The sequence below is a fragment of the Epinephelus lanceolatus genome, chromosome 5 (assembly GCF_041903045.1).
Source record: "Epinephelus lanceolatus isolate andai-2023 chromosome 5, ASM4190304v1, whole genome shotgun sequence".
Taxonomy (NCBI): domain Eukaryota; kingdom Metazoa; phylum Chordata; class Actinopteri; order Perciformes; family Serranidae; genus Epinephelus; species Epinephelus lanceolatus.
Genome location: NC_135738.1, coordinates 41,426,968 through 41,454,944, shown reverse-complemented (window position 1 = coordinate 41,454,944; position 27,977 = coordinate 41,426,968). Strand labels below are relative to the sequence as shown.

Below are 27,977 nucleotides of genomic sequence, written 5' to 3'. Positions count from 1 at the left end.
TTACTTGCTCACGCCCACCGTTGCCCCGAAAAAGGTGCATTCTCTATAAACAAAAGTAGGTAGGCAGCATTTTGCCGCACTCCCCAATTTTGTTTTTATACTGCCAATGCTGAAAAAAGACTGATTGGGCTTTCCTGCAAATTTGCACAATTCCTGTTTAAAAAGGGCTTTTGGTAGGGTAACCTCTAGTGGCATTTAGCTTATTTCTACAGCACAAAATGACTACAAAAGACATAAAACAACCTCAAGTTGGCACAAAATGACAAAAAAAAAAAGACATAAAATTTCCTAAAAAAAGACACAAAATTACTGCAGTAAGATATAACATAACCTCATATAGACCCAAAAGACTACAAAGAGACACAAAATGACCACAAAACCATAAAAAGAGGTGGTGGGGCCCTTTGTGTATCTGTGCCCAGAGGCACATTGTTTTAGAACCCACCCATGAACAGGCCCTCTCTTAAACCTCTGCAACTAAAACCTTAGGTAGGGTGACCTCTAGTGGCCTAAAGCATGTTCCTACAGCACACAGCACCTAAGTTAAGACAAGACCACGTGATATTTAAACTGCAGTTTCAAGACACAGTATGGTCTCAAAGGTCCTGTAATTTTGTTCCCAAAAACACAGGTTTAAACCCATTTTAAACTCTAATCTCCAGCAGAGCTAATGACAGAGCAACAGCTCCACTGAGCTGGAGACAATTTGTTGACCAAATCCATCTGGGATGTTTATACGAGGTCTGCCTGTTTGCAAAAGAGTGTATTTATTTAGTTAATTTGCACTTAGTAGATTGTTTCATGAAAATACATTCAGGAACTGGATGAGCAATTTCATTAATCTAATGAAATCTTAACATGGTGCTCTTTCCTGTATTCTCTTTCCAAATTTGAAGTTTCAAGACCCAAATGCAAACAAGACCATATAAGTGCATTATTAAATGATTTAATATGAAAGCACAGGTGAAATCAGATGCATTCATTTATATGTAAAGACAATGAAATAGCAAAAATACAGACATGGGCATTGTTGTCAAATTAAGGACTAAAAACTGTAAAGTAGAAAAACTATGAACTGAGCAGTTGTTGGTTCATGAGTCTCTCAGCTCTCTGATGGTGGCGGTGCCGCCCTGCGCACAGCCTTGGCCAGGGCTTGTTGGATGACCGGGTACAGTTTATAGCATCCCTCAATGCAGGTCCGAATCCCGGCAATCAGAGTCTCTTCAGTCATTTCTCCATCTGACTGCAGCCCAGATATCTGGTTCAGGCTGGGGAGGAATGCAACAGTCAGACGGCCCTGGTTCTCACCGCTGACTGAGCTGCAGCTGTTTTCCTCCATGTAAGAAGGGTCGACTACATAAGAGGCACCATCCTGGCGTATGGAACAACCAAGCACCAGATCATACATTTCGATCCCTGCATCTGCGAGAGCGAGAGAAGCGCATGTGACTGCGTGGGCCAGAACTGAACCGCTGTTCTCGAGAACCATCACGTTGACCTCGATCTGAGAGCGGGGATATTTGTGGAGGCACAGGGCGGGCTGCAGACTCTCATGCAGCATCAGGGAGAGGTCTTTGTCCTGGCTGCCCTGAATCCAGGAGCCCCTCTCCAGGCAGGAAAATGGAGCGAAACGCATGTCAGTTGTCAACCTGGATACACAGAGAAATACAGAGTTTTACAATACATTTCTATGTACAGCAGTAAAAGAATTTTACTCCACTATTACTCCACAACCTATGTCTTTCTATGTAGTGTACATAATAAGAAGAAATAAATGTCATGATCCTCAGAGTTCTGACTGCTTGCTTTTTTTATAACAGCATTTACTTTTTATTTACTATTTACTTTTTCTTTCAATACATTGATTACATTTAATATAATAAAATTACTTTTGAATCTTAAGTACAGTAAATATCAGATACTTTTAAGACTTTTACTCAAGTAATATTATAACAGGTTACTTTAACTTCTACCAAAGTCCTTTTCTAGTCAGAAATCTGTACTCTTACTCAAGTGTGGCTCTCAGATACTTCATCCACCACAGAATGTAATAGTGGTAACTAGTGATGTTTTGTTGACTTACAGCAGTGGTTCCCAACCTTTTTCCTTAAGGGATGCCTTTTTCATTTATTAAATGTGAATATTGTAACAGAGGTGAGTTTTCCCATTATTTTTAGTATACATTTCTATGTATTATGTACTTTTTTTTTTAAACACGCTTAACCAACTTATTTTTCTTTGACAAATTCAGTGTTTTCCCTGTTTAATTAGGCCTTTGGTTGTTTTAACTGCATTCTGTTCCAATGCAGGACCAGCCTGTTTAGCAGAGAAAGGCTCTGTGAATATTGTTTCCTGGAAGCTTTTATTTTACAGTTTATATCTTAATAATCTAAGTTTTAAAAAATCAAATTGGGTTCAATTTCATTTAGTTTCCTTTACAGAAATAAATAAAATGTTGAGATAAAGGCCTACTGTATTTATTTAAAGTTGATTTACACCTGTTAAAATCAAAAGGGCCTCACGACCCCCCTGCAAAACTTTGGCAACAGCACCCCCCAGTTGGGAAGCACTTATTTACAACACTCCATGATACTCCTTACAGCATATTAGTGATATAATACCTCTTAAGCCAAACACTAAGGGATGCCACTTGGTGAACATTTATATCTAATGGTCGTGTTATTAAGTGTTTGTGTTCTCAGATAACAATGATCCATACTCCTCATGGTTACAACAGCAGGGCCGGGCCTCTGTGTGTTCATGCAATATATCTCCTGTAAATAATGTAGCCAGAAGTTTGCTTTGGTATTCAAGATCCCGTTTTTATTTTGACATTTCATGTATCAGTCTGTTTTTTATCTTTTTACAATGTTGGAATTACGTGTTCTCACTTTAGTATTTTAATATGAGATAACATTCAGCCAACAGAAGTTACTAGTCATAAAGAGTAGCAGCGTAAGTGTGCACTGCTGAATTCACGCACAAAGAGTAAGTTACAAAGTCTAACTTTGATGTGTGTGTTTACTGTGTTGTAGACAGTGGTGGATGGAGTATCTGACAGCCACACTTGAGTAAAAGTACGTATTTCTGACTAGAAACTGATTTTGGTAGAAGTTACAGAGAGGATGCTTCTTGAGTAAAAATCTTAAGGTATCTAATATTTAGTTTACTTGGGTATCAAAAGTAATTTCATAATATTAGATGCACCTATGTATTGAAAGTAAAAGTACAAGTAGATGCAGTTAATTACTAAGCAAGGGGTCAGAATTGTGAAAATTATAAAGTTAAAAGTTTATTTCTTTATAACGCGTACACCAACTTAAAGATGGAGCATAAAGAAGAACGAGGTCTTTTTCAAAACTTAAATGATATAAAAAAAAAAACCTGTTTTTTCTTCCCTCCCATTCTTTAAATCGTCCGTCCGTCTGTCCCTTCCTCCCTACTTCCTTCCTTCCTGCCTTGTTGTAAGTAACTCAGATGCTTTGGGGAAATGTATTAAGGTAGAAGTAACGTTACACATTTTATTTAGGAAATGTAGTAGAGTAAAAGTTGACAGAAATATAAAACTCAAGTAAAGTACAGACACTCAAAAATACTGGGACGAAGTATTGGTGCTTCGTTACATTACACCACTGGTTGTAGATCCTCAACAAGTCACATAAAATAAATCAACACATTTCTAAAATCACTACATACCTTCCACATTTCATATCGGTCTCATCTTTCCGCTCTATTTCTTTGGGACCGTAAACGCAGCACATTAACTTGGTGTTTCCAGCCTCGATGTACGCGGAGCCTTTAGCCTGGCTCACCAGCCCGCAACGGACAAACACGGGCCGCACGTCCACCTGATCCCGCTGCCGACCGTCTGCTCTGGGGCCGTGAGAGGGGATGACGGCCACCGGTTTGCACAAAAACAGATACGGACTTTGGGAGACTTCTGGGCCGCGTACACGTTTGGTGTCGGTCGGCATGGTGCAGTGAAAATAATCAACCAAGCAAAGCGTGTGAACAAGTCCAGCTCCAAACCTGTCCCCCGGAAACACAGCAAGCAGAGAAATGGTTCCGCTATTGCGTGGCAGTGAGGGAAATTACATCAGCGATCTAAACAAGTGTGTGTAGATGTTATAATAAGCAGTAGAGTTCCAATATTATGTCACAGAATCACAAATGATTACAAAATAGTTGGTACGCCTTGTAGTGACTTGGCTGAAACCTGAACACCCAAATTAATGCATAGAAACGACGAGAAATAATTATTGACAAAATATTTTAACTTTTTTTTTTTTATTTACGAACATGTGCCCTAACACCTGTCTTTATCAAACGGAGGAGAAATCTAAAAAGCTACTGTCACCAGTGTCATTTCCATTGCATCAGCCAAACCAGGGAAGTTCGTACCATTGATGCGGCGGGCTCGGCTAAGACTGACAGTAGGCTTGTCCAATAGAAATTAAGATTTGCTGAGGACCGGTGCAACTTGACCAATGGGCATCTGCCGTGGGCGTGTTCTCCGGCTCTGTGCTTTCCTTTTTGGTCGAGCAGCGTGGGCTAAAGCAGTGTGTCTGGTTGCAGTAACCGATTCATTCTGCGGGAATAGCGACTTCTGTGAGTATTACTTTTTACCCAGGAGCTGTTAAACAAATATTGTGTACCGTACCATTCAGTAAAGTAGGGTGTCTGTTAGAGTTTTGTGCTAAAATCTCTCTCTCAGGCTGAACATATAGCGGTAGCCTCTGTAGCTAACACTTAGCTTGCTAACGTCAGCTTGTTAAGCTAGTGCCTCTGTCCAACACAGCAGTTTACAATTAGCTCAACATCTTATAATGTTACATTCCGACTTTTAGAAGCTGTTGCTGAGGCATGATGTGTGGCATGACTGCTACTGTTGTGTGACACCTCTGTCAGTGCGCTTGTTTACAACAGAGGTGCAAAGGTGACATGGGAGAACCGGTGTTAGTCAGCAGGTGAAAAGGAAATTAGCCCTCTGAGACTTCATGTCACACCTGCGGATGTAAAACATTGCAGTCTCTATTTTTGGGCCAACTCAATGCTAGAAATCGCGAAGCTAAGGTTTGGAGACAAACAACTGGGTTGCTCCACTGACTAACCTGGAGCTTGACTTTGTGGTCATAAAGATATTGTTTCCCACCTGAGCTTTTGGTCAGTGTAGTGATTACAAATAGGATTAAAAAAGTTGATCCTTAATTGCATCCACATTTGTATCCTGTTTTCTTCTTCTTCCTTTATGCAGTCTCATTCTTCTCACATTAAGCCCTATTTTTGCAACACACCATCTGTCCTTCGCAGAGGCAGTTTTTTCCATCCCATCACCCCAATGTCACCTCTTTCTCTGGTTGCCAACAGGGTGGTTTGGTAGTCAGGATGGGGATAGTAGCTGTTTATGTCTGAATGCCGGCACCAGAGAGCTGAAGACACCAGCTGTGTGGTTTCCTTTGCCTGCTAGTTTACAAATTATTGCACTGTTGGGAATTCAACTGTGCTGCCTTTTAATTATAGACATCATTGATACTGTAGTTGTGGTGCATGATTATAAGACCAAAGATGATTTTTAATTGAATTCAAATCCTTGAATCCTTTATAGCTTTAATTTTGCTCGATGCAGTTCATTTTTTTGTTTTCCTAGTGTGATTTCTTTTTTGTTTCACACTGGTCTTGATCTTTTTTACTTGGAAGCAAAGATTTGGGAGGCTCTATCATAAACTTGCATTGAAATGACTAGATGGCAGTATAGTTTGAATTGTCATCAAGTACGGTTTAAGTAATCAATTTCATTTGTGCAGGCCAGTATCACATCAGCAGCAGTATTTCATCCAGCCTCAGCTCTCTGGGTGGATGATGTGAGAAAAAACCCCACCCAAAACTATAGCACATACGGAAAATGGAAGAAACCTTGGGAGAGGCATTTCACTGTGCAAGACACTTTCAATAGGTGTTGGAATGTAACAGAAATAATAAGAGGGGCAAAAAAGTGGAATTTGTTATCAGTTGAGTCACCGAAATACACCAGTTTTTACAAATTGTGACAAAACAAATTAACATCAAAATGTATATGAGTAGTTTTATTAAGGGTGTGTCAAAGGTGTACATTTTTCAATTATATAAACAGGAAAGCGGCAGATCCTCACATTTTGGAAGCTGAAACCAGCAATGTGTGGCATTACGCCTGATAAATCAGTTTAATTATGAACTGCTTATTACCACAATTGTTGTCAATTCAGTTTCTGTCCATTGACAAGATCTCTGAGTAGCAGGCAAGAACTTTCTTGCCTTCTTTCACAGCTGCTCCTGTAGGCCCCCAAGGTGCTTTATAGCAGCTGTAGGGGTTAAACACTGCTGACGCTCCACCTGAGCAAACTACACTCAGTGTTGTATGAGTGCAGTGATGGTTGTCATTTGATACTGTTGTTTGGATGCGTTTTGAATTTAACAATGGTGAGCACCAAGAACCTGTCAAAAGCGAAATGATCTATAAATTGAGTGACCCACTGATGACTTACTGCAGCCAGCAACACAACAATGCTATGTTCTAACAAATACCGATCCCAAACTGCTTGTTCCAGATCTGTTTTCAGTTTTATAGCAGTCTCCTGCAGCATGAAAAGATTTGCCTGCTGCACTGGATTCCTGAGTTGTCGTTCGTTCATGAGAGGAGCCTCAGGCCAAACTGTTGCAGAGCAATGACATAGTAGAACATTTTGTTACAACGGTTTGTTAGGACACACAGGGGCGGGCTGCAGCAGGTTAGGGTCGGGGGAGGTTAAGAAAGTATTACCAATCTTCTGAAACATTAACATAAAAATGAAAATAACTAATGGAGATGTCTGTTTATGTCTCAATACCTGATATATAAAGGTTCTTTATAACATGGATGTAAAGGTCATGTAAAAATACAGTAGTGTTTAGTGGTCCTGCTCATTAATTGGTAACATCGCCCACAATGACCAAACACAATGACAGATATTGACGGAATAGCTATAGTGGTATAAACAGTATGGCAAAATCCACAACAGTTGGAAATTTCTGTCAGCTCACACTATGGTCATATTTCCCGCCACACTGTAGGCCTCGATCAAAATCCCTTCCAGCTTCTTAGATGCTAATTTATGTATCAGTGATAATGCAACAAACAATAGCTTTTCCTGTGCTTTGCATGTAAAAGAAATGTGTTGAAGCAAAGCATAGCTTGGAGCAAAAGGGTGACTTGCAGATAAGGCTTAGCTGGTTTAACTTGTTGTGAGTGGTGTGATGGCCTTAAAACCAAAGGAATTTTACGACTGTCTGACTCACGTTGAAAACTGAATAATTGTTTGGAGTCTAGGAGTTTTGTATTGTGGCTGTCAACCTTTTTCGGTATTCTCCAGATGACATCTAGCAGTTGGATTTCGTAACATTCAGCTGTCATCTGACTCAGCTTCTGTTCATGCCATTTTTTTAGGGTACAGTCAACTAATTGTTTTCAGTATCACAGTGAAAGAGATCAACCAGGTTTGTCCACATGTGATCAGAACCACACAATTATCAGCTGTTAGGCATGACTGGTTAAACAAGGCAACTGAGTCTTTGACCTCTATAGTCTGTGTTCTGCAGACAACACACAACTGCAACATAAGCACTACACTGGCTCAATCCAACCTGGATGTTAGATCAGACTCAGATTTGGGCTAAAGTGCAGTGAGAGCCGTCGGGACGACTGCTGCCTGCAGGCCTCCTGCCTTTTACTGTTATAACTGACATTGCTTCAACTGGCTTATAGAAGAAAATGCACAAGTAACATGGAAAAGACCCAACTTTTGCTTTTAGTAAAAGAAGTTTAAACATTTTAAACGTAGCAACTTTTTTTTTTTTTTGACAAATTAATTCATTAGTTGAAGAGTTCTGTTTAATCAAACCAAATTATTTGTCTCTTCCTTTGTCGCTCTGTAGCTGGGCTCAGCTGGTGGGAGCATGTGAAGACTAGTTTCTGTTTTCCTATCGCCATGTTGCCAATGTGGAATCATTTAATTGGACACGGAGCTGAATTAAAAATGGTTGCTACCCATGAGTGCTGCCTACAATCTTTTTTTGTTTGTGTGTTTTTTCTAGACAGCTGATTCGGAATGGACTCCTCTTTGAGTGCAGCTCAAATCCGCGAGAAGTTCATTGACTTCTTCCGTGGCTACGAGCACAATTACGTCCACTCGTCAGCCACTATCCCACTGGATGACCCCACACTGCTTTTCGCCAATGCTGGCATGAATCAGGTACACTATCCATGTGTCTCCATGTTGTTCCCAAATATCTGTTCCTCTCTCCTTCAGGATGGCTCCCTGATACGTACCCTCTGATTTACAACATTTTGATTCAGTGCTGAAGTGATGGGATTCTTGTAGCAAACTTTTAGAAGAACATAACTCATAAAATTGCTTTTTGTACCCCTTCCCTCCTAGTTTAAGCCCATCTTCCTCAACACCATTGATCCGTCCCACCCTATGGCCAGGCTGCGTCGTGCCGCAAACACCCAGAAGTGTATCCGTGCAGGAGGCAAACACAACGACCTGGACGATGTGGGGAAAGATGTCTACCACCACACCTTCTTCGAGATGCTGGGGTCCTGGTCCTTTGGCGATTACTTTAAGGTATTACGCTGTCGTACTTTTCATTTGTGTTACTTTTTTGTCACCGTACAATTATAACTGATACTGGATTTTTTTAGGCCCATACTGACATATATGTTTACGATATATGTAATTTATTTTTAAATGAATACATTACATAAACAATAATCTTGATGTGGATCCTTTTGAGTAGTTTTTATTTATTTATTATAAATTGTGACCAATATACTAAGCTGGACATTTCACATTTAAAAACCTACTTGTCAGTGTTCTCTGTTTCTGAATGACCTCAAACCAAGTTTGGCATTTCTGCACCGCATTTCTTCGCTACTTATCGGCCAACATGTACGCTTAAACTGATATATCTGCAGTAAGCTAATATTGACCAGCCTGCTGCAGCGCCCTTTATTCTAAAATGAAGATAACGTAGTAAGCTATATACAGAGTGAAATGATTGATGCAGAAAGCCCAATAATCTTGTGTTTTTGCTGTGGCTGATATGTGGTTTTATGAGTACAAACATGGTATGCAGCTAGCTAAAAGCTTCTTTCTGCTTACTTGATACAGAGTGTAACCTGTTTTAGGAAATATTACAATTCACGTTTGACTTCTGGGGTCACAAATCCATTAAAAATATTTATTTATCCAATACTAGCAGTAAGAGCCTGACCATTACTGCCCTACAGGACTCAGCTGTAACAATTGGCAGGTTGCCAGCAGTTTTCAAGAAACTGGCAATAATTTCCTGACCTGTGATTGCAATCAGTGGCAACCACTTTTTAACAAGGAAAATATAAAAGAAGGAACAGTCATGAAGACAGTGACAGCGTTTGAGGAGTAAGACTTTGGTATCAGCTCTGTTGGAGTCAACGGGTTGGGCCCTGCAAGTCACACTATAACCCATCATAGCTTTGTCGCTTTAACTTCCACTTAATCCTTCCACCAGATGGTCTCCAAACAGATCGTGGCTCTGTCCACCAGCTGCAACTCAGCCTCTGCAGGACAGAGACATGATCTGTTTGGAGACCAGTAACAAGGAAAACAAACGCACATATTTAGATAAAAAATGTCAGTCACATAATGTGTGTTTTTTAAATCCGCTGGAAAGAGTTCTCAGTCAAAGTTGAAACAACAAAGATATGATGGGTCATAGTGTGATTTGAAGTGCCCACCCCATTGACTCTAATAGAACTGACACCAAAGGCTGGCTCCTCTAATGCTGTCACTGTCATCATTCCCATTACTTATTTTGTATTTTCTTTGCCTTTTAACAGGAAACAGATAGGGACAGCAGACAGCAAATCATGCACCCCAAAAGAAATAAATGTTTTAAACATTGTTGCGTTAGTGATATTTAGATATTGCTGTTACAGTCAGAACTGAAACCAGACAACACTGCATGTGCGTTGTTGGTGCATTTACCGTGCGTTTACAGGCATTTGTTTCAGAGACAATAGTGAAGCAAGTTACATTGTTTGACTGTGAGGCAATAAGTTTGACTAACCTGTGAACATCACAAATGAATGTGCACATTGATTCAGTCCATAAAGAACCAGGTAAACTTGAACGAAAAACCAGCAGAGAAGAAAGTATCAGATGAAACACAAACTCAAAAAAATTTAGTTGTTACTATATTAAAGCTTTTAAACAGTCTTTTATGTCACATTTTCATGATTAAGCTGTCATGTAACTGCATAGCATCTTAATTATTCAAAATGTAAGATGACTCAAACTGGCAACCATATTTTCAGTTTTGGCAACCAAAAGCAGACAGCTGGTTGACAGCCCAGCAACTACTTATAAAAGTTAAGGTTGAGCCCTGCCATAAAACCTGCCAGGTAATACTTTCTTTCTCCTAGGAAAGTATTAAATCTGAAATGTATCCACACACTGAAATGCTTGATTGATCTTATTTTTCCTCCACTATAGTGTCATAGTCAGCAACCTCACATGGTGTGTGTGTGTGTGTGTCTTTGTGTGTGTCTTTGTCTATATGTGTCTTTGTGTGTTTTATGTTTTGTCAGCATGGCTTATTACGCTGGTTCTCAACCTGTTTCGTGTCAAGGATCCCTGAATTGATATACATTAGGTCATGGACCCTAATTTGATAGATTTCACTTCAGGGACCTCCATCTGAAAAGATTTTGATTGTTAGATGTGATTAAGATCAGAATTCTGTTGTTGTCAACTACAATTTTGGAGATGCTAATCGAGGAAGTGAAACCTGTGTTCAGAATAGTTTTTCTTATGACTATTACTCACACTGGGCTCACTTCTGTAGTAAAAGCTAATTCCATATTAATGTGGAGACTGCCTTGAACTCGCTTAAGCACTCTTGGGGGTCCCTGGTTGGGAACCATTACTCAGCATGGCTGGTTCAGTGAGGAGGAACAATCAAGACACTAACTTTGTTAATGTGCAGTAATTAACTTCTGGAATTTGTTAATTGATTTAGACTCATAAACAATAACAACTTTAGATACCTATGTGAATCAGTTTATTTTTTTACCGCACTTTAGCCTGCTTTCTGTAGTACTGTGGAATTACGTTCTCTCGTGCTTCTGTCTTTTTCTCCTCTGTGTCTCGTCTCATTCTTCCCTCTGCTCATTCTGCATCATCTCTCCCCCTGCAGCAACTGGCCTGTAAGATGGCCCTGGAGCTGCTGACCGAGGTGTTTGGTATTTCCATAGACCGCCTGTATGTCACCTACTTCGGGGGTCACGCTGATGCAGGCCTGGAGCCGGACCTGGAGTGCAGACAGATCTGGATCGACTTAGGGTAAGCCCAGCTTGGGATGAGATGTATTGATTAATGCATCAGATGAAGGCATCTGCTTTAGGGCGACTTTTAATTATCACTGTCTGCTGTGGATGATTTTTTATCCCCTGCAGTATCACCTGGGAGTTCTCATACCTCCTCTACAAATTATGTACAGCTCTTTTTACAGATGTTGTGTGGTATCTCTGTATGAATGTTGCAAAACGGTTTATCTGCGCCTGTAATTGCATAATGTTGTGTGAACGTTCCCTGGGGAGCTGCCTTTCTTCTCCACCCACAGTCCCACAGAGCCACCACATTGCTTACAACAACAGCCTACAAGATTGTCTCTCCCTCTCCATTTTTCCACCTCCCTGTCTCAAACCACATTTCACCTTCTTTTTATGTCCCAACTCATGAAACATTTTGCCCCTGGTGTTTTACCAGTCTACTTATCTACCATGTATTTATTTATTCAAAGCATTCAGTTTGCTTTTTTTCTCACTTAGCACCAGACTTTCTATGATCCTTTCCTCTCTCTTTTTCTCTGTTGGCTTTTCTTTGTTACTGGCCTCAGTGTCTCTGCTTACATAAAAACGCACTGCTGGTCCTGATAAAGCAGCTCCAACAAAGGGGGAAAGTCCACAAAATATAAACTTGCCAAGATGTTATCACAGGATTGCTTTGCCTTTTCTGATTTCTAAATGTTGAGTTTTGTCTGATGTTTTTGTAAGGAATATATTGGCCCTCAGACTGGTTTTGACAGTCACTCAAATGTCTTATCTTAAACACTGAGCGGAGTATGTAAAATAAATGTTTTGTTCATTGGAGTAAGCTCTCACACTTTGCATACTGACTTTACTCACAACCTCATTTTTACCTGTTAACAGAATTAATTTAATTATATCATTACTCTCTGTGTTTCTCTCAGGGTGGATGAGGCTCGTATCCTGCCAGGCAGTATGAAGGATAACTTCTGGGAGATGGGAGACACCGGCCCCTGCGGTCCCTGCAGTGAGATCCACTTTGACCGCATTGGAGGGAGGGACGCCTCTCACCTGGTGAACATGGATGATCCCAACGTCCTGGAGATCTGGAACCTGGTGTTCATCCAGTTCAATAGGTTATAAACTGACACTCAGACAATCATGCGAGTATGTTCAAAACTCTTAACTGGGACGGCATATTTACCTCACAGTTGCAGTGCAGACAAGCTGTACAGGCTTGCACCTTTGTTTGTAATGATAAATAATGCATCGTCAGGATTTAAAGAAACAGCTCATTCATTTTTCAGTCCATGTTTTGACAGGTTTTCTGTTAACTGATGCAGTTTTTCACACATAGGCATCTATATTATCTACAGTTGTTTGTAAATAAAACATCATTTGTTGTGATGCCTTGAGGGATAGATGTTAAATCTTTGTTCATTGCAACATCATGGCTGTGAGGTTAACTCTGTCTGTTTCAGTCGAGGCTTGTAACCAGTTCAGTGGGTTATATATAGAGCATTTAACTGCAATGAATGAAACAATGAATTAAGGTTAGGTAGTATTGGAATGTGGACACACCTTTTGTTGTCATCTGTTTTGTACAATATTTACTGCAGCTACAGAGTCAAATGTACACACCCTCCCTCTCCTTCTGTTGTTTGTGCTGTCCAAAGAAATTTACAGTTGTTGACAAGTAGTAGTAGTAGCAGTAGCAGTAGTAGTTTAAAGTGAACTGAACAAACTGTGTGATCCTCCTGAACAAAGTAAGAAACACCTGTGTGCTGTCCCACTATGAGACTGCCTCATCAAAAGAACAAACCCATTCACTGCTCAGTGAACTAGTGTTTGTAACTATTGTTTCTTCCCTGTTTAGAGAGTCAGAGACTGTGCTGAAGCCTCTGCCTAAGAAGAGCATCGACACAGGAATGGGCCTGGAGCGCCTGGTGTCCGTTCTGCAGAACAAGATGTCAAACTATGACACTGACCTCTTTGTCCCGTACTTTGAAGCCATTCAGAAGGTACTGAAATCACTTCAGTTTAGTTTTAGTTAGTTTCCAGAGTGGTTGTGCTTGCCTCTTCATGCTTGTTGTTTTGACAAATTCGACCAAACTGACATGATGGGTGGTGCTGATGAAGGTCTGTGGGTGTATATAAGAAGAAAGCTCAGGAACCACTGATGTAATTCACAGTTTAAACCTAATCTGTGTTTGTTTCAGGGTACAGGTGCTCGACCATACACCGGTAAAGTAGGGGCCGAGGACACTGATGGTATTGACATGGCCTATCGTGTGCTGGCTGATCACGCCCGCACCATCACCATCGCCCTATCAGATGGCGGCCGGCCTGACAACACAGGAAGAGGGTGAGACATAAACATTGCAGAGCAGAGATTACAAATCTAAAAAAAATACATCAGGCGTAGACACCATCTGAAGTGGGGCACAGGATACTGTAATTTGTGTGTGCAACACAGTTTTACTTGAGTTTGAGAATTTAAAAAAGTCATACATGCTTGACAAAATAGCGTGCCAGTCCTTGGTATACTTCGTATTTCCAAAACTGTACTTTGGTCATTTAATACAGTATTTCAGGAATAACAAACACACCATAGGTTGTGTGTTAGCACAACACATGCTTTTGCAGCAAAACTACACAAGTTTTCAGACAGCGTGGCTATCAATGTTTCGCACTTTATTTTTAATACTTTCTTATAATGTTTTGTTGTTTCCATCATGTTTAGCTACGTGTTGAGGAGGATCCTGCGTCGCGCCGTCCGTTATTCCCATGAGAAGCTGGGAGCTCAGAAAGGCTTTTTTGCAACTTTGGTGGATGTGGTGGTTGATTCCCTGGTGAGATTTTCTTCCTTCACTTGTTTTTATTCTAGCGTCAGTGGTCTTCATGCGACACATGAGCTTGAGTGGAAGAAAGGAGCAGACTTTTTAACCTCTTCCACTCCACTAGCACACTGCCATCCTTAGCTGACATTACTATCTTTCAGAGGCTGTAGCAGTTTAAAGTGTGACTTCTAGTGAGCTCTAGAATAATGACAGCCTCGTGAAACTTTGCAGCCACAAACCAGAAACCTCAGGCATTCAGAGGATTATGGATTTCACAGGTATATTGACAATAAGGGGGTTTCTCAGCAGTTTATAGAACAGAAGTGCTCATCATCCAATTGCCAAGCAATAATTCAATAATAACAACAATTCTTATAGTCAAAAATACTTAAATTAAGCACCAAAATCTGTGTTACAAATAGTATCAACCCCAAAACTTTTTGCAACAACATATGAGACCTAATTAAGCATGGGAATGGCCATCATATACTTCCATCATTATGTTCTTAGCCCATATACACTATAAACTTTAAAAGTTTGAATAGGCACTTAACCAAATCACAATGTTTACAACATATTAATGAAAAACTTACACTTTTGCTGTAAGATGATGTGTACCACTTCTGTGTGGCATATACTGTTGCCCTGTGTTGTTTTTATTCTCTTCAAAAAGATGCACATCAGAACTTTCTATCAGGATGAACACAATAGTAACTTCTAAAATCCAGTTCATGTTTAATTCTACCAATGGTGACCTCCTCTCTTCATTCTCTCTGTCATCTCTCTGCTTGTCCGTCTCCATCCCTCTCTCACCCCATCTTCGATCCCCGTCTTCTTTCACTCTCATTTCCACTCTCCAGGGCAATGCCTTCCCAGAGTTAAAGAAAGACCCAGAGATGGTGAAGGACATTATAAATGAGGAGGAGGCGCAGTTCCTCAAAACCCTCAGCAGGGGACGCCGTATCCTTGATAGGAAGATCATGAGTCTGGGAGACAGCAAGACCATTCCAGGTGAGCATTGCAGAACAAGTGTCACCACTTTTGTGTATATATGTGACATGTCATATGCTGAAAATTTTAGTGGAAATAGCTTTGGTTTATTTTAAGATATTGCGTGTTGAAACAGCTTTAAAAAATCTGCTGTAACATAGATATGATTGTGAAAGGTTCAGTGTCTCTTTTCTCCCTCAGTCATCCTCTTACTATTATCTTTTCTTTATCTCACATCTCTCTTCACTGCTCATGTCACTTTCTCTTTTCAGTCTTTTCTCTGTAACTCCTTCCCTTTCTCCATCACTCAGCTTTTGCTTTTAATCCAATCAGAATGTGTTAGATAGGTCTCTCTTCCGTCATTCATCTCTCTGTCCGACCATCATGCGTGCTATCTCAAATCTGTCTCATTCAGTGTTAAAAAATATTCAGATTGCCTTAAGGAAATGGAGTACAGTTAGAAAAGCTAAAATCCTAATAACAGATCAATCACACCGTAAATCCGGATTGTTGTCTACCTCAGGATTTTTAAATGTATTTCTTCATTGTCCCAAATGGTGACAGCATCCTTTGTATACTCAGCTAAAATGACACACCACTGATGCTAAAGCCAAAAGTCTAACAGTGTGCTTGCATTTGCATTGCTGGAAATACAGTAACAGCAAAGACACTTGAAACTTTTTGCTGTTTTCATCTAACTTCTTGCTGATTGATCAAAATGATGACAGCATTAATTTTTGTAGGAATATTGTGTTAACTTCTTAATCCTCTCCCACAAATTAAGCAGCTTTTCCCCCTCTCTTTCTGTGCATCCAGGTGACACAGCATGGCTGTTGTATGACACATACGGCTTCCCTCTGGACTTGACCTCCCTCATCGCAGAGGAGAAGGGCATGGTAGTGGACGTTGCCGCCTTCGAAGAGGAGAAGAAGGCAGCACAGGTGAGGAGACTGAAGGAGGGGAGGAGGGAAGTGAAGGGAACCATTTCATATTTGCTCATTGTTTGAATTTGGCCTTGACTGCTCTTTGAGGGGAAACTCCACTGAGCAGTGTTCTGTGTCCACTCCCGTGGGTAAACTATTTTGCCTTGTGTCAGCGTTCTCCAGTATTGCACTGTAAGTCAGAATCAGGAGCGGTGCACCTGCTGTTTAAATAAACCCTCATTTACTTTACAGCCCTGTGCTAATCCCTTGTTGTTTGATTTTGCAAAAAGATTGATCTCTTTTCTAGTTTACTGCAGCCTCAGACTGCTGTCACACTGCTGTCCAACACATTAGTCTGTATACATACTGACACTGCAGTTCAGCTCCCTGCCAAATGAGAAGTTTAACACACTGTGGCTTTTATATTTCCTCCTTATCCTGCCATGTACACTGAGTTTATTGGGTAGAACTGTACAATATAAGGCAATACAACACAACAACACAATAGCTCTGCAATAAAAACCAACTTTGTAAAGCTTGTTAAGTTTGTTTGTTTGTTGACATCCGCAGAGAGACACAGATTCAACTCTAAGGTCAGTTTTGAGTATGAACATGAAAAAATAATAACACATACTGAACATAACAAGCTTTACAGCTTTCAGGATGTGTCCCTGGGCTGTTGTGTTGTGTTACATTAGATTGTGCAGGTGCACCTAATAAAATAAACAGGTAACTCCATAGTATAAACGTTCTTTCAAGAATCATTACACAAATGAAAGTACACACATTTTTATTATAATGTATGTAGGCTGGAGTATTATTGCCTCGTATGCACTTTATGAAACAGCAGATTAATGGGGTAAATAAACATTTTAAGGAAGCCAGCAAACTTTTTGTTGACTGGATAGGTTTAGATTTGCGAGGAGAAACATACATAACCTTTAATTACCCAGGCTGAAATATCACCGTGTCCGTGGCAATGCAGCGCGTAAGATGATTATCACTACTCTGCATGTTATGCACATCTCTACCACTGCAGGGGAGGCAGAGGCCAAACACTGCCAACCCCATTGCCCCCACCCACCCACTTTCTCTCTTTCGTTTTCCACCCCTCTCTTGCGCACGTTGTATCTCTCTCACCCGGTTCTCCACTATATTGGTCTGCTGCTTGGTCACCTTCCCTCTCTCAGTTGCAGTCCCCCCTGTCTTTCTCCCCCTTTCCCTCTTGATTAAGTCCATTAAAACACCTGCCATTTAAGCGTGAGAACTGCCTGTTTCATAACTTAACAAAACAAAACAAACAAAAAAAAAAAGGTAAATTGGCGAGAACCTGACCTAATATAAGTCCCAGGAAAAAATGAGCAAGTACAGCCTGGACCAGTCGGGCTCGAGCAGAGAATCAGAGCTCTACTTTCTACGGCACTTATGTTAGAAGGTCGGAGGGCCCCGTTAGCTGTTGCACTCACACTAGCTGCTAGTGATGTCAGAGGTTCTGTCAACACAGCTGTCAGCAGAATTAACACGTCTCCAATCAGTCTGGCAAAATGATGGACGGTCACACAACACTTAATACAACTCGTTGTAAAAAAAAGTTATAGTGTGTTAGCGCACTGCCACCAAAATAACCACCACGTCATGCATTGATGATGTAGTCCTGGTCATGGGACACATCATGACACATTGGAGCTTACACAACAAAAAATTTGTGACAAAATGCGTCCCAGACCAGGACAGCAAGTGGTTTGAACAATAGGATCACAATGCTTCTTGGTGATCTTCACACTTTACACTTTTACACAAAACACACAGGCTCTGTGATTTGCTTTCAGTACTACTGTAAGTGCCACTTTTTCAATGAATGTTTCATTTTTTTCTGTTATTAAAAAGTTCTTAAAGGTTCAGTATGTAATGCTGGAGAAAGATAGTTGAGTCTCATTCTTATGTCATGAAATACCCACGTTTTGGGTTGGTTGTTCGGTATTTGATGACCTGTAAATAAGATTCAATCAACTATCTTTCTCCTAAGTACACACTGAACCTTGTGGTGTTTGTGGTCATGTGGTGTGTTTAAGCATCAGATTAAGTGTTGTAGATTTTGTGTTTAAGACTAAACGACACACATTTGTTTGTGCCTGTTTGTAGTTAAAGTCCCAGGGTAAGGGTGCAGGAGATGTGGACCACATCATGTTGGACATCTACGCCATCGAAGAGCTGAGAAACAAGAAGATACCCGCCACAGATGACAACCCCAAATACAGATACACCTCTGAGGAAAACGGCAACTACAGTTAGTGAATTTGCATTCTCACAAACAGACCTTAAGTTTAGTTGAACGACTGTATTATCAAGACATTCATGCACTGACCCCCACCCTGTTGGCATGTCCAGCGTTTGAGCAGGCCTCAGCCACAGTGTTGGCCCTGCGCTGTGATCGCGCCTTCTGCGACCAAGTGACCACGGGTCAGGAATGTGGTGTGCTGCTGGACCAGACAACCTTCTATGCCGAGCAGGGCGGACAGACATTCGACGAGGGTTACATGGTCCGAGAGGATGACAGCACTGAAGATGTAAGTGCAAAAACCATGTAGCAGCCTTAATACTGTTATGTCTCAATACATGGGTAAAGCTTGGGTCACATTCTGATTTACCAAGGCTAGCTAAATAAGATAATGCTAACATTACTGCATAGTTAGCTTCATAGCAGCATAACGTTAGGTAAATGTGAATAATATTAGTTCAGTAATAATCGGCTTGTTTATTGTCAACGTCTGTTGATGCTCACTTCAGTTTTGGTTTTGCAAAGCGTTTTGGATGTGCAGTTTGTTCAAAACGTCTTTGCCACCTTAGACAAAGGTTGGAAATATTCCAATTTTAACAGGAGAATAGATGAAATATAATAAGCTGTTCTCATCTGTCTCATGAGTGAGAACCTGAATGGCATGAAAAACATTCATATTAGTTTGCAGAAGACTGCCATCAAAAAGAATTCATTGTTAGTACTTTGGTTCTTTTTTTATGTCTTGATATTTTTATGCTCCATGCTGGTGACAGCTGTGGCTGGAGTCATAATGTCTTCAGGTTGGCTGTACATGTGTCCTGTTCTCGAGAATGCAATATCTCAAGAACACCTTGAGGGAATTTCATTAAATTTAGCACAAACGTTGAAGACATTTGGACGTTTGTGCTTAAGTGGACTCAAGAACAAATTATTTGAATTTGGTGATCAAAGGTCAAGGTCATTGTGACCTCACCGAACATGTTTTTGGTCATAACTCAACATAACTTGGCCATAACTTTCACACTAATCTCGAATAGGATAAAATAATGAAGTGATGACATTATATATCCTAAAAGTCAACTGTCAACTTCACTATGACATGATAATGCTCTACAAAAATACTTTTCTGTCTGTTATTCAACGTCATATTTTAGGAATAGAAGGGGTGACATTTGGTCAGATGCTGAATTTGTGACTCTAATCTTGGGTGTCCATCTTGAAGCTGTGCTGATGGTATAGATCTGCTGCCAACTTAAAGAAGTGTGTGAAGTGTCTGTGTTTTCACAGACATGACTGTAAACTGTAGCAGCATTGTGACTGCTTGGCGAAGGGATATAACTTGAGTCGTTAATTGAAGTTTCTGAGAATTCTTATTTTTGCTGAGGATGTGGAAATTTGCCAAAGGAATCTTTTTTGCCTTGATAAATATGTTCTCTTCTATATTCAACACCATTTTCTAAAACACTTCAAAAACTTTGAAGCATGAGTTAAAAAAAAATGAATATTTAATCTCAAAATGCTACAACAAAACACCCACACAGTCCATCAGCCAGATTTCTAACTATTCTTTTTTCAGTGTTTTCTGAAGAACAAATATATCATTCTGTCACCGTCTTTCTTTCTTTGCAGCGGATGGAGTTTACAGTTAAGAACACTCAGGTTCGAGGAGGTTACGTTCTCCATATTGGGACAGTCTATGGCATTCTGAAGGTTGGAGACCGCGTTACTTTACGTGTAGATGAGGTGAGAACATACAGAGGATTCGAAGTCTGTTTTACTGTAGAAAGCAAGTTACATACATAGGTGATGTTGTTCATTATCAGACAGTTTAAATGGCATGAAAATAGGTTTAACACTTTTCAGGATCTGATAACTTTGGCCTCTGATTTACTCCTCTGACCAAAGCTCTTATTTGTCTGTTCATGTTCTCATTCCAGGCTCGTCGTAGGCCCATCATGAGCAACCACACTGCCACACACATCTTGAACTTTGCCTTGCGGGGGGTTTTGGGGGAGGCAGACCAGAGGGGCTCCCTGGTGGCCCCTGACCGCCTGCGTTTTGACTTTACTGCTAAAGGTGCGCTGAGCACAGGGGAGGTCCGCCGGACTGAGGAGATCGCTTGTGCCATGATAAAAGAAGCTAAGGTCAGTGAGGGAATACGCAAGAAATAATCACGCCTGATAGTAGTTTATTTTGACTGAAAGGGCAAAGAAGTGTTGTCTTTTAGACACTCGGAATGATTTAGATGTAGGTGATGATTCTAGCTCATCTGTTTAACTCCAGCTCCTCCCTGAAACTTAAACAGAAAGAAAGGTTTGTATGAAAAGTAAATGCTTTATGTCTCTTGCTAATGAGATGATTGAGGGTTTGTGCCCTCCTATGATCCTGAATAAAGTTATACATGGCTTGTTTTTGCCATTATAAATATGAATATTAACCCCCCCCCCCCCCCCCCCCCCCCCCACACACACACACACACACACACACACACACACACACACACACACACTTTGCTCTCTCCAGCCGGTATACGCCCTGGATGCCCCACTAGCACAAGCCAAGGCCATTCAAGGCCTGCGTGCCGTGTTCGATGAGACCTACCCCGACCCCGTCCGAGTCGTGTCTATTGGTATCCCTGTTGAGAAGCTGCTGGAGAGTCCCGACAGCACTGCTGGTTCTCTCACCTCTATCGAGTTTTGTGGTGGAACGTGAGTAAGATACTTTATTTTATTTCTCATGCATTTCTCATGACTTGTGACAGGACATGCAAACCAGCCCGCCATGGTGCACATATCGTCAGGCTTCTTAAATTCACTATGTTAGTGCTGAAAGAAAAAAAATAGCTGGCAACAAAACTCGCGGAGAATGCGTGTGCTGAATTTAAAATGTAGAATTTTTAATCACAAATGTCAGCTGTTTCAGAAAAAGGAGTTGGTTTGCATTTTAACCTTTGTTTGAGGAAAATAGAACATCCACCAATGGACATTCTCAATCTCAATCGTCACTTATGACCCACTGGTGTAATTTTCTGCAGAGACTTTTTCTGCCTGGATTTTGTTCTTTTTTTCTTATTTTCTGTGTTTGGGATGTGTAAAGGCGTGTACCCCCACAACACTCAGGTGAGGTCAAAGATATATAAAAAGGTAGTGACCAGCTGCCAGACCACAAGCAGCAGGCATTCAAGAGATACAGCACCGAAAAAAAAAAATTAGGCAAAATTCCAAATGAGAGGGAATTGGGGGGTTGGCTTCTACTTTCACTTTCACTGACGAGTATGTGAAACTGACAGTCCTCTGCAGTATACCTTTAAAAGTCATGAAATAGGCTTAAATGTGAGTTTGTGAAAAATTTGGTTAGAACGACCTTGAAAAGGTCTCTAAAAAGCATTAAATTTAAGTGTCTAATTTCTTGAGACACCGTGTACATGAGCTCATGCTTTGGTTGTCTGTGTTCACTGTCACATCTATTGTGTTGCTGGTAATTACGGTGCATGTTCTGAGTGGAACATATATCACTCTCACATCAACTCAGAGAAGTAGAGTTGACGCTGAATAAATGTCTGCATCTGCATGAAGCCAACAGTTTTCAGAAGTGTCATACCTGCCCAGTGGCGGTGTGTAAAGTTGAAACCATTAATTGGATTTGTGGGTCTTTACGATGAGGCAGCCGTGTCCCTGTGCAGACGAGCCCTGGAACATTTTGTAGAGCTCAATCCAGCGATTAGACTTGCTGCACTGACTTTTACAGTGTCTGCTCCCGGCTGTAAAATTCACCTGAATGCCAAGACATCCCCGCTCTTACATAGATTATAGCAAGACTTTACATTTCATTTGATCACTGTCGGAGCCCAAAATCATTTCAAGGCTACATTTTATGTGCATAGCTGTTTAAAATGGCTCTATGTGTGTATAGAGTCGGTTCCCGATTTAAGCACTAGAGGAGACAGTTGCACCAGGCTTGTTTTTTAATTGCATGCCCCACAATCACCAATGCTGCTTTAGGTTTTAAAATATTCCATTTTAGTAAACTGTTGTTGTGCTTCCTGATGTTGTCTTTGATGTTCTAATCTGCAGCCCACTTCAAAGAATCCCTTGTTCCCACTGCTGTTGTTCTGTAATGTTGTCTCTCCCGCTCCGTGTTGCTCCTTCTCCTCGCCGCTCTCCTTCTCATCTGCCTCCCACAGTTGTGTAACGCTGTTGGTAATGTGCTGTTGGTTTCTGTTATCTGCAGCCATCTGCAGAACTCGGGTCATGCCGCGCCGTTTGTCATCGTCTCAGAGGAGGCCATCGCTAAGGGCATCCGCCGCATTGTTGCTGTGACAGGAACAGAGGCCCAGAAGGTCAGGACACACACATACACACACACACACACACACACACACACACACACACACACACACACTGGAGCACTTGCTTCCAGCATTATGCTCATGTAACACATCCACCCACACTAATATAGAAAAGAGTTTAGCCAACATTTAAAGATTTAATATTCCTCCCGTGTATGTCTCTGTCTGAAATGATTGCTTGTTGTGGCATAATAATGATCAAATGGTCACAATGATTTTCTTGCCACTCACAATAGGAAACCTTAACTAAATGAAAATGTGTCTCAGTCTGAGGGACTACATGTCGTATTTGGGTCCCTGGTGAGAAAACACATCCCAGTGATGAAACTTTAATGAAGCTTGTTTTTGACTTGTGGTGAACTTGGAGCTAGAAAGGAGCATTTTGCATTTTCCCCCCTCTCTCTCCAGGCCCCGAGGACAAATTAATCTTTACTATTTTTAGACGATTGTTTGATCCTCCTCTTTATCTTTTTGCCTTTTTCTCTTGCTTCCACTGCTGTGCTCATTTTTCCTTCCTCCTCATCTCTCCCTGCACTTTTTGCTCTTTGCCCTTGTCTCACTCCTGCCCACCACTCACACGTCTGTGTCTCACATTCATCAGGCCCAGAGGAAAGCCGATTCCCTTCAGCAGTCTTTGTCTGAACTGGGAGACAAGGTGAAGCAGCAGACTGCTCCCAACAAGGACATTCAGAAAGAGATCGCAGACATGACAGAGGTAGGTACATTTTTTGTGCTCCAAAGACTTTAAAACATCTCAACAGAACAACTCTGTGCTGTGGTATCAACACGTCCCCACTCTATGCAGTTGATAGGCACAGCAGTGATCTCCCAGTGGAGGAAGGACGAGATGAGGGAATCCTTGAAGGGCCTGAAGAAGACCATGGACGACTTGGACCGCAACTACAAGGCTGACATCCAGAAGAGAGTCCTGGAAAAGACCAAAGAGGTGATCGAAAGCAACCCCAACCAGCAGCTGCTCATAATGGAGATGGAGGTCGGAGCCTCAGCCAAGGTGAGAATCAGTACAGGCTTTAAACAACCTCCGAAATTAAATGGCTGAAACAGACTGAAATTGTTCATACCATGTCATTTCTACCCATTTAGATATTTGTAGTGTTCTGTGAATTGACATATCAGCCCAAATGTCCTTGTAAAAGAAGACCCTACATTCACACACTAGATACAATCTTTAATCCAAACCCCAAAACTTCATCTGCATCACTTACAAAAATAAATGAAAAGCGCAAACAGTATTAAAATCCAGTTTATCTCTGCAGTATTGCACATTTTCTCAGGCAGTCTCATAGCTTATCTCATTGTGTTATTGCCACGGGACCAAATCAGCTCTGTGGCCCATTAGTTCTGACCTTGAGACATCAATAGTGCTGATTTAGGAGACTTTTTTTTCGTTCTTCTCTCCCTAATTCTTTTCTTACCCTCCTCCTCTTTTACTTTTTTTTCCTCTATACATTTCTCCTTACCCTCTCAGGCACTGAACGAGTCACTGAAGTTGCTGAAAACGCAGTCTCCTCAGACCGCTGCGATGCTCTTTACCGTAGACCCTGACGCTGGCAAGATCACCTGCTTGTGTCAAGTCCCACAGGTAACACCCATTCATTCAGTCATACTGTACACTAGGTAGGCCTGTCATGATAATTACTTTTGGCTGACAATATATAGTCCCAGAAATCATTATGATAAGCAATATTATTGTCATTTTTGACCATTTTACGCCACTGATATACCCGCATAATAATGCAGGCACACCCTTTCAAAGAGCAGTTCACTTTTAATTCTTAAGAATATTCAGACATTGCAATTGGAATATGAAAAAAATGTTCAATAGTTATAGTTACATTCTAGTTATAAACTAGAATTACCGCCTTACAGTTGCATGCCTCTAATTTGCAGTTACAGTTTACATCCATGTCTGTGAAAACATAGATGCATCACACACATCAATTCAGTAGCTCACCAAATTTCTTCTCTTCTGGAGAAATGATGTTAAATAATTGTTAGAAGTGTTTTTGCAGAACATTTTGATGTCACAGTGAAGTTGACCTTCAAACAATAAATTCTAATCAAGTCATTCTTGGGTCATAGCAGACGTATGTGCCAAATTTAAGAAGAATCCCTCAAGGCCCTATTGAGATATGGCATTCACAAGAATGAAATGGACGCAAGGTCACAGTGACCTTGACTTTTGACCTTAAATAATCTAACTAATTTGCCATTAAATCCAAGAAAACATTTGTGCCAAATGTGACAAATTCCCACGAGGTGTTCTTGAGATATCACAAGAATGAGACAAACTGATGCACGGATGGATAGTTTGTAACTTTATTCAAAATTTGGCCAACAAAAACAAAGCCAAGACTAATAGACGAGCTTAGCAAAGCTCCAGGAACACTGCAATCGCCTTTATAATCCAGTCAGTGGATTTATTGAGTGCAGGATGAAGTTGTTGGAGGGTAAAACTACAATCTTTTCAATCAACTTTTTAGCTTGTTACCAGGGGCTGGTAAGCAAATGACTGTCAAGACTGTGCCTCTGCCACTCTAAAAGTGCAGTTTAGGCTACTGTTAAGCTACGCTGTGTCGTCGTTGAAGTGCTTTTTTCTTTCTTATAACTTGCGCAAGCAGTGGAGAGGAAAAAAAAGAGATTCACTGCACCCACGTCTTATAATGTAAAAACCCTGACGTTTAATCTGGCATCATGTTGGCTTAAAAATATTGGTGACATTCTTGTGTAAACAAACAGGTATGTAAACACAATGTGCAATATCAAGGTCAGCAAAATGACAGAGGTCATTTCCATATATCGAACACTAAGTTGATAACATAATTATCATGACAGGCCTTGTGCTTGGAGCATTCCATATCTTTAATAGATTTAACCCTGATCACTCCTCTTTTCTTCAGGATGTGGCAAACCGCGGTCTGAAAGCCAGCGAGTGGGTTCAGGAACTATGCCCCCTGCTGGACGGCAAAGGAGGCGGCAAGGACATGTCTGCCCAGGCCACTGGCAAGAACACACAGTGCCTGCAGGAGGCGCTACAGATGGCCAACAACTTTGCACAGCTTAAACTGGGAGAGAACTAAGAGGAGAGAGGGGGGTGCGTGGGAGGTGGAGAGAGGAGGAGGAGATGAGGTTGCAAACATACGTTGAGTAGCATCATGGAAATAATGTAATGGTTGAGTCCTGAGTCTAACTGAGTTAGAAACCCCCAAACATCCTCCTCTCCTCTTCTCCCTATGGGAAATTCACGGGCCTCTTGCTTACTATGTTGACAGATGACCACACTGACACTCAGCCAGCAGTAACTGAGCCCCTCATATTTGTATTGGGACTACGATGTCTGACTTGCCCCAATAAAAATTCATCTCTATGGAAATTGCTTGAATTCATATGAAGATCCTCTCAGTCAGTTAAATGAAAGAGGGCAGCAGATGATTTGCGACTTTTGTTATAGAGTGTCCTCTTCATTGTTGCATGCTTGTGACAAAGGAAAAGGGATTGACTTTGATCGATTTAGCCTCCGACAAGTACTTTACTCCACCTAGTGTGGACTCTACAGTTAGCTCTTGATAAACTTCCATCCTGCCTCTGTGTTTTTCCTCAGTGTGGCCCTGGTTATTTAAATACAAGCCCCAGAGCACTTTGTCTTTCCTGCTCGTTCAAGGCTGCTTTAAACTTCCTGTACACTGAAGCTCAGCCTCTAAAAGAGAAGTGAAAAGTCAGCCCAGCTCTGAAATGATTTAGATGCAGTATACACTGTTTGTCCTGAGTTGGCTGAAGGCTTTGATCTGATCTCTGAACAGTGGCTCCGTCCATCTGAGTGAGCGAAACCCTGAGTCCTCTCCTGTGATTGGTTTGACTTAAGTTGTACACACAGTAGCTGTATCATAGTCTTGCTTATCAAATAACAAGCCATTATCTGACATGTAAGAAGAAGAAGAAATGGGTTTAATTTAGTAAATTAATAATTCATTAACTGTATAAAATCATCATGAACATGTCCAATAATTAATCTGTGTAACTTCATTTTGCTGACATTTAATAGTCTTTTGTCATTGTAGCTGTTCCATGTCAGAGAAATGTCACGTTATGGGAATGGAATAAATACCACTATTAAATGCCACGCTGTCTACCTTGTTCCTTTCATATGTGGGATATATTTGTAGAGGTGATTAATTTCAAGGAGGAAGGTACACACTCAGTTTATTTCAAGTACTGGCTTCAAATCTGATCAATAACACTGCAAGGTTGGACTACGATCATTAGATGTGGATCACTGAACAAAAATGATTGATGTATAAATTCATTAGCGAGCTCTAAAAGCATCTATTATTAACACTACTGAATTAAAGAGAGAAGTAGCTGGCTGGATTTAAATGAGTAGGTGGCTGTTTGGCAGGTAGCCGGCACTTATGGAAAGCTCAGCTTATTCTATTCAGGGTTGAGCTAAACATACCAGTCTCTGCAGACTTATTAGAGCAGTGTATGTTTTCGACCTTGTGTTCTCTTGTCAGGGATGCCTTTCTATTATTCTGTATCGGAGAGAACACCGCTCCCAACTGCATGGAGTTGTCTTGCACTTCATTCAAATACTCATTCGTTCCTTCATTAGCTGTCACCGCTTATCCTGTTCAGGGTCATGGGGAGGGGGGGGGGGGGTTGGATCCTATTCTGGCTGACACTGGGTGAGAGGCGGTACACTCTCTGGACAGGCCATCAGGCTATCACAGGGCTGACACATAGACAGTCAACCATATACACCTACTGACAATTTCGAGTCTCCAGTTAACATAACCTGTGAGAGGAAGCTAGAGAACCCAGAGGAAACCCACACTGTCATGGGGAGAACATGCAAACTCTACACAGACCGGCCCAGGCCTGTGGGTTTGAACCCAGAACCCTCCCCTGAGGCAACTGTGCTAACCACTGCTCCACCATGCCACCCTACATTAACAGAATTGGTAGACTAAACTCACCCTATGGTTACATGTTTTGGCCCTCAGGGGCAATGGGAATGTCTATATACACTAAACAAGTATTTAAAAGCAACACTTTTGTTTTTGCTTTCATTTTTCACAGGTTTAAGATCGAAGACTTTTTATGCACTCAATAAATACATGTCTGTCAAATTTTGGTTGCGAATTTGTTCAATTGAGTGTGACATTTGCATGCTGACTGCAGGAATGTCCACCAGAGCTGTTGCTCCTCAACTGAATGT

The 27,977-nt window shown here is 41.1% G+C and overlaps 2 protein-coding genes across 2 annotated transcripts; one reads left to right on the top strand and one right to left on the bottom strand.

The window, feature by feature from the left end:
• Positions 1–969: 969 nt before the first annotated feature.
• Positions 970–4,241, bottom strand: exosc6 (exosome component 6). The gene is made up of 2 exons (XM_033635350.2): positions 3,697–4,241; positions 970–1,649 (listed from the first exon to the last, which is right to left on the bottom strand). The coding sequence occupies exons 1-2, from the start codon at positions 3,972–3,974 to the stop codon at positions 1,103–1,105; spliced, it is 825 nt and encodes a 274-aa protein (XP_033491241.2). The 5' UTR covers positions 3,975–4,241; the 3' UTR covers positions 970–1,102.
• A 225-nt stretch (positions 4,242–4,466) lies between these two features.
• aars1 (alanyl-tRNA synthetase 1) lies at positions 4,467–26,882 on the top strand. The gene is made up of 20 exons (XM_033635338.2): positions 4,467–4,608; positions 8,107–8,264; positions 8,451–8,639; positions 11,251–11,396; positions 12,307–12,498; positions 13,239–13,383; positions 13,582–13,727; positions 14,106–14,214; positions 15,063–15,213; positions 16,009–16,133; positions 18,258–18,402; positions 18,504–18,682; positions 20,023–20,136; positions 20,331–20,537; positions 20,917–21,101; positions 22,624–22,732; positions 23,343–23,456; positions 23,547–23,753; positions 24,231–24,344; positions 25,663–26,882. Exons 2-20 carry the CDS (start codon positions 8,121–8,123, stop codon positions 25,840–25,842), a joined length of 2,901 nt encoding a protein of 966 aa, XP_033491229.1. The 5' UTR covers positions 4,467–4,608; positions 8,107–8,120; the 3' UTR covers positions 25,843–26,882.
• The last annotated feature ends 1,095 nt before the right edge of the window (positions 26,883–27,977 follow it).

Bases quoted from the DNA above. Each gene is read 5' to 3' on its own strand.
- exosc6 (XM_033635350.2), bottom strand. From the start codon at position 3,974: ATGCCGACCGACACCAAACGTGTACGCGGCCCAGAAGTCTCCCAAAGT. The intron at 1,650-3,696 runs GTATGTAGTGAT...CTGTGTATCCAG, and splicing joins ACCGATATGAAATGTGGAAG to GTTGACAACTGACATGCGTT.
- aars1 (XM_033635338.2), top strand. From the start codon at position 8,121: ATGGACTCCTCTTTGAGTGCAGCTCAAATCCGCGAGAAGTTCATTGAC. The intron at 11,397-12,306 runs GTAAGCCCAGCT...TGTTTCTCTCAG, and splicing joins CAGATCTGGATCGACTTAGG to GGTGGATGAGGCTCGTATCC. The intron at 23,754-24,230 runs GTGAGAATCAGT...TTACCCTCTCAG, and splicing joins AGGTCGGAGCCTCAGCCAAG to GCACTGAACGAGTCACTGAA.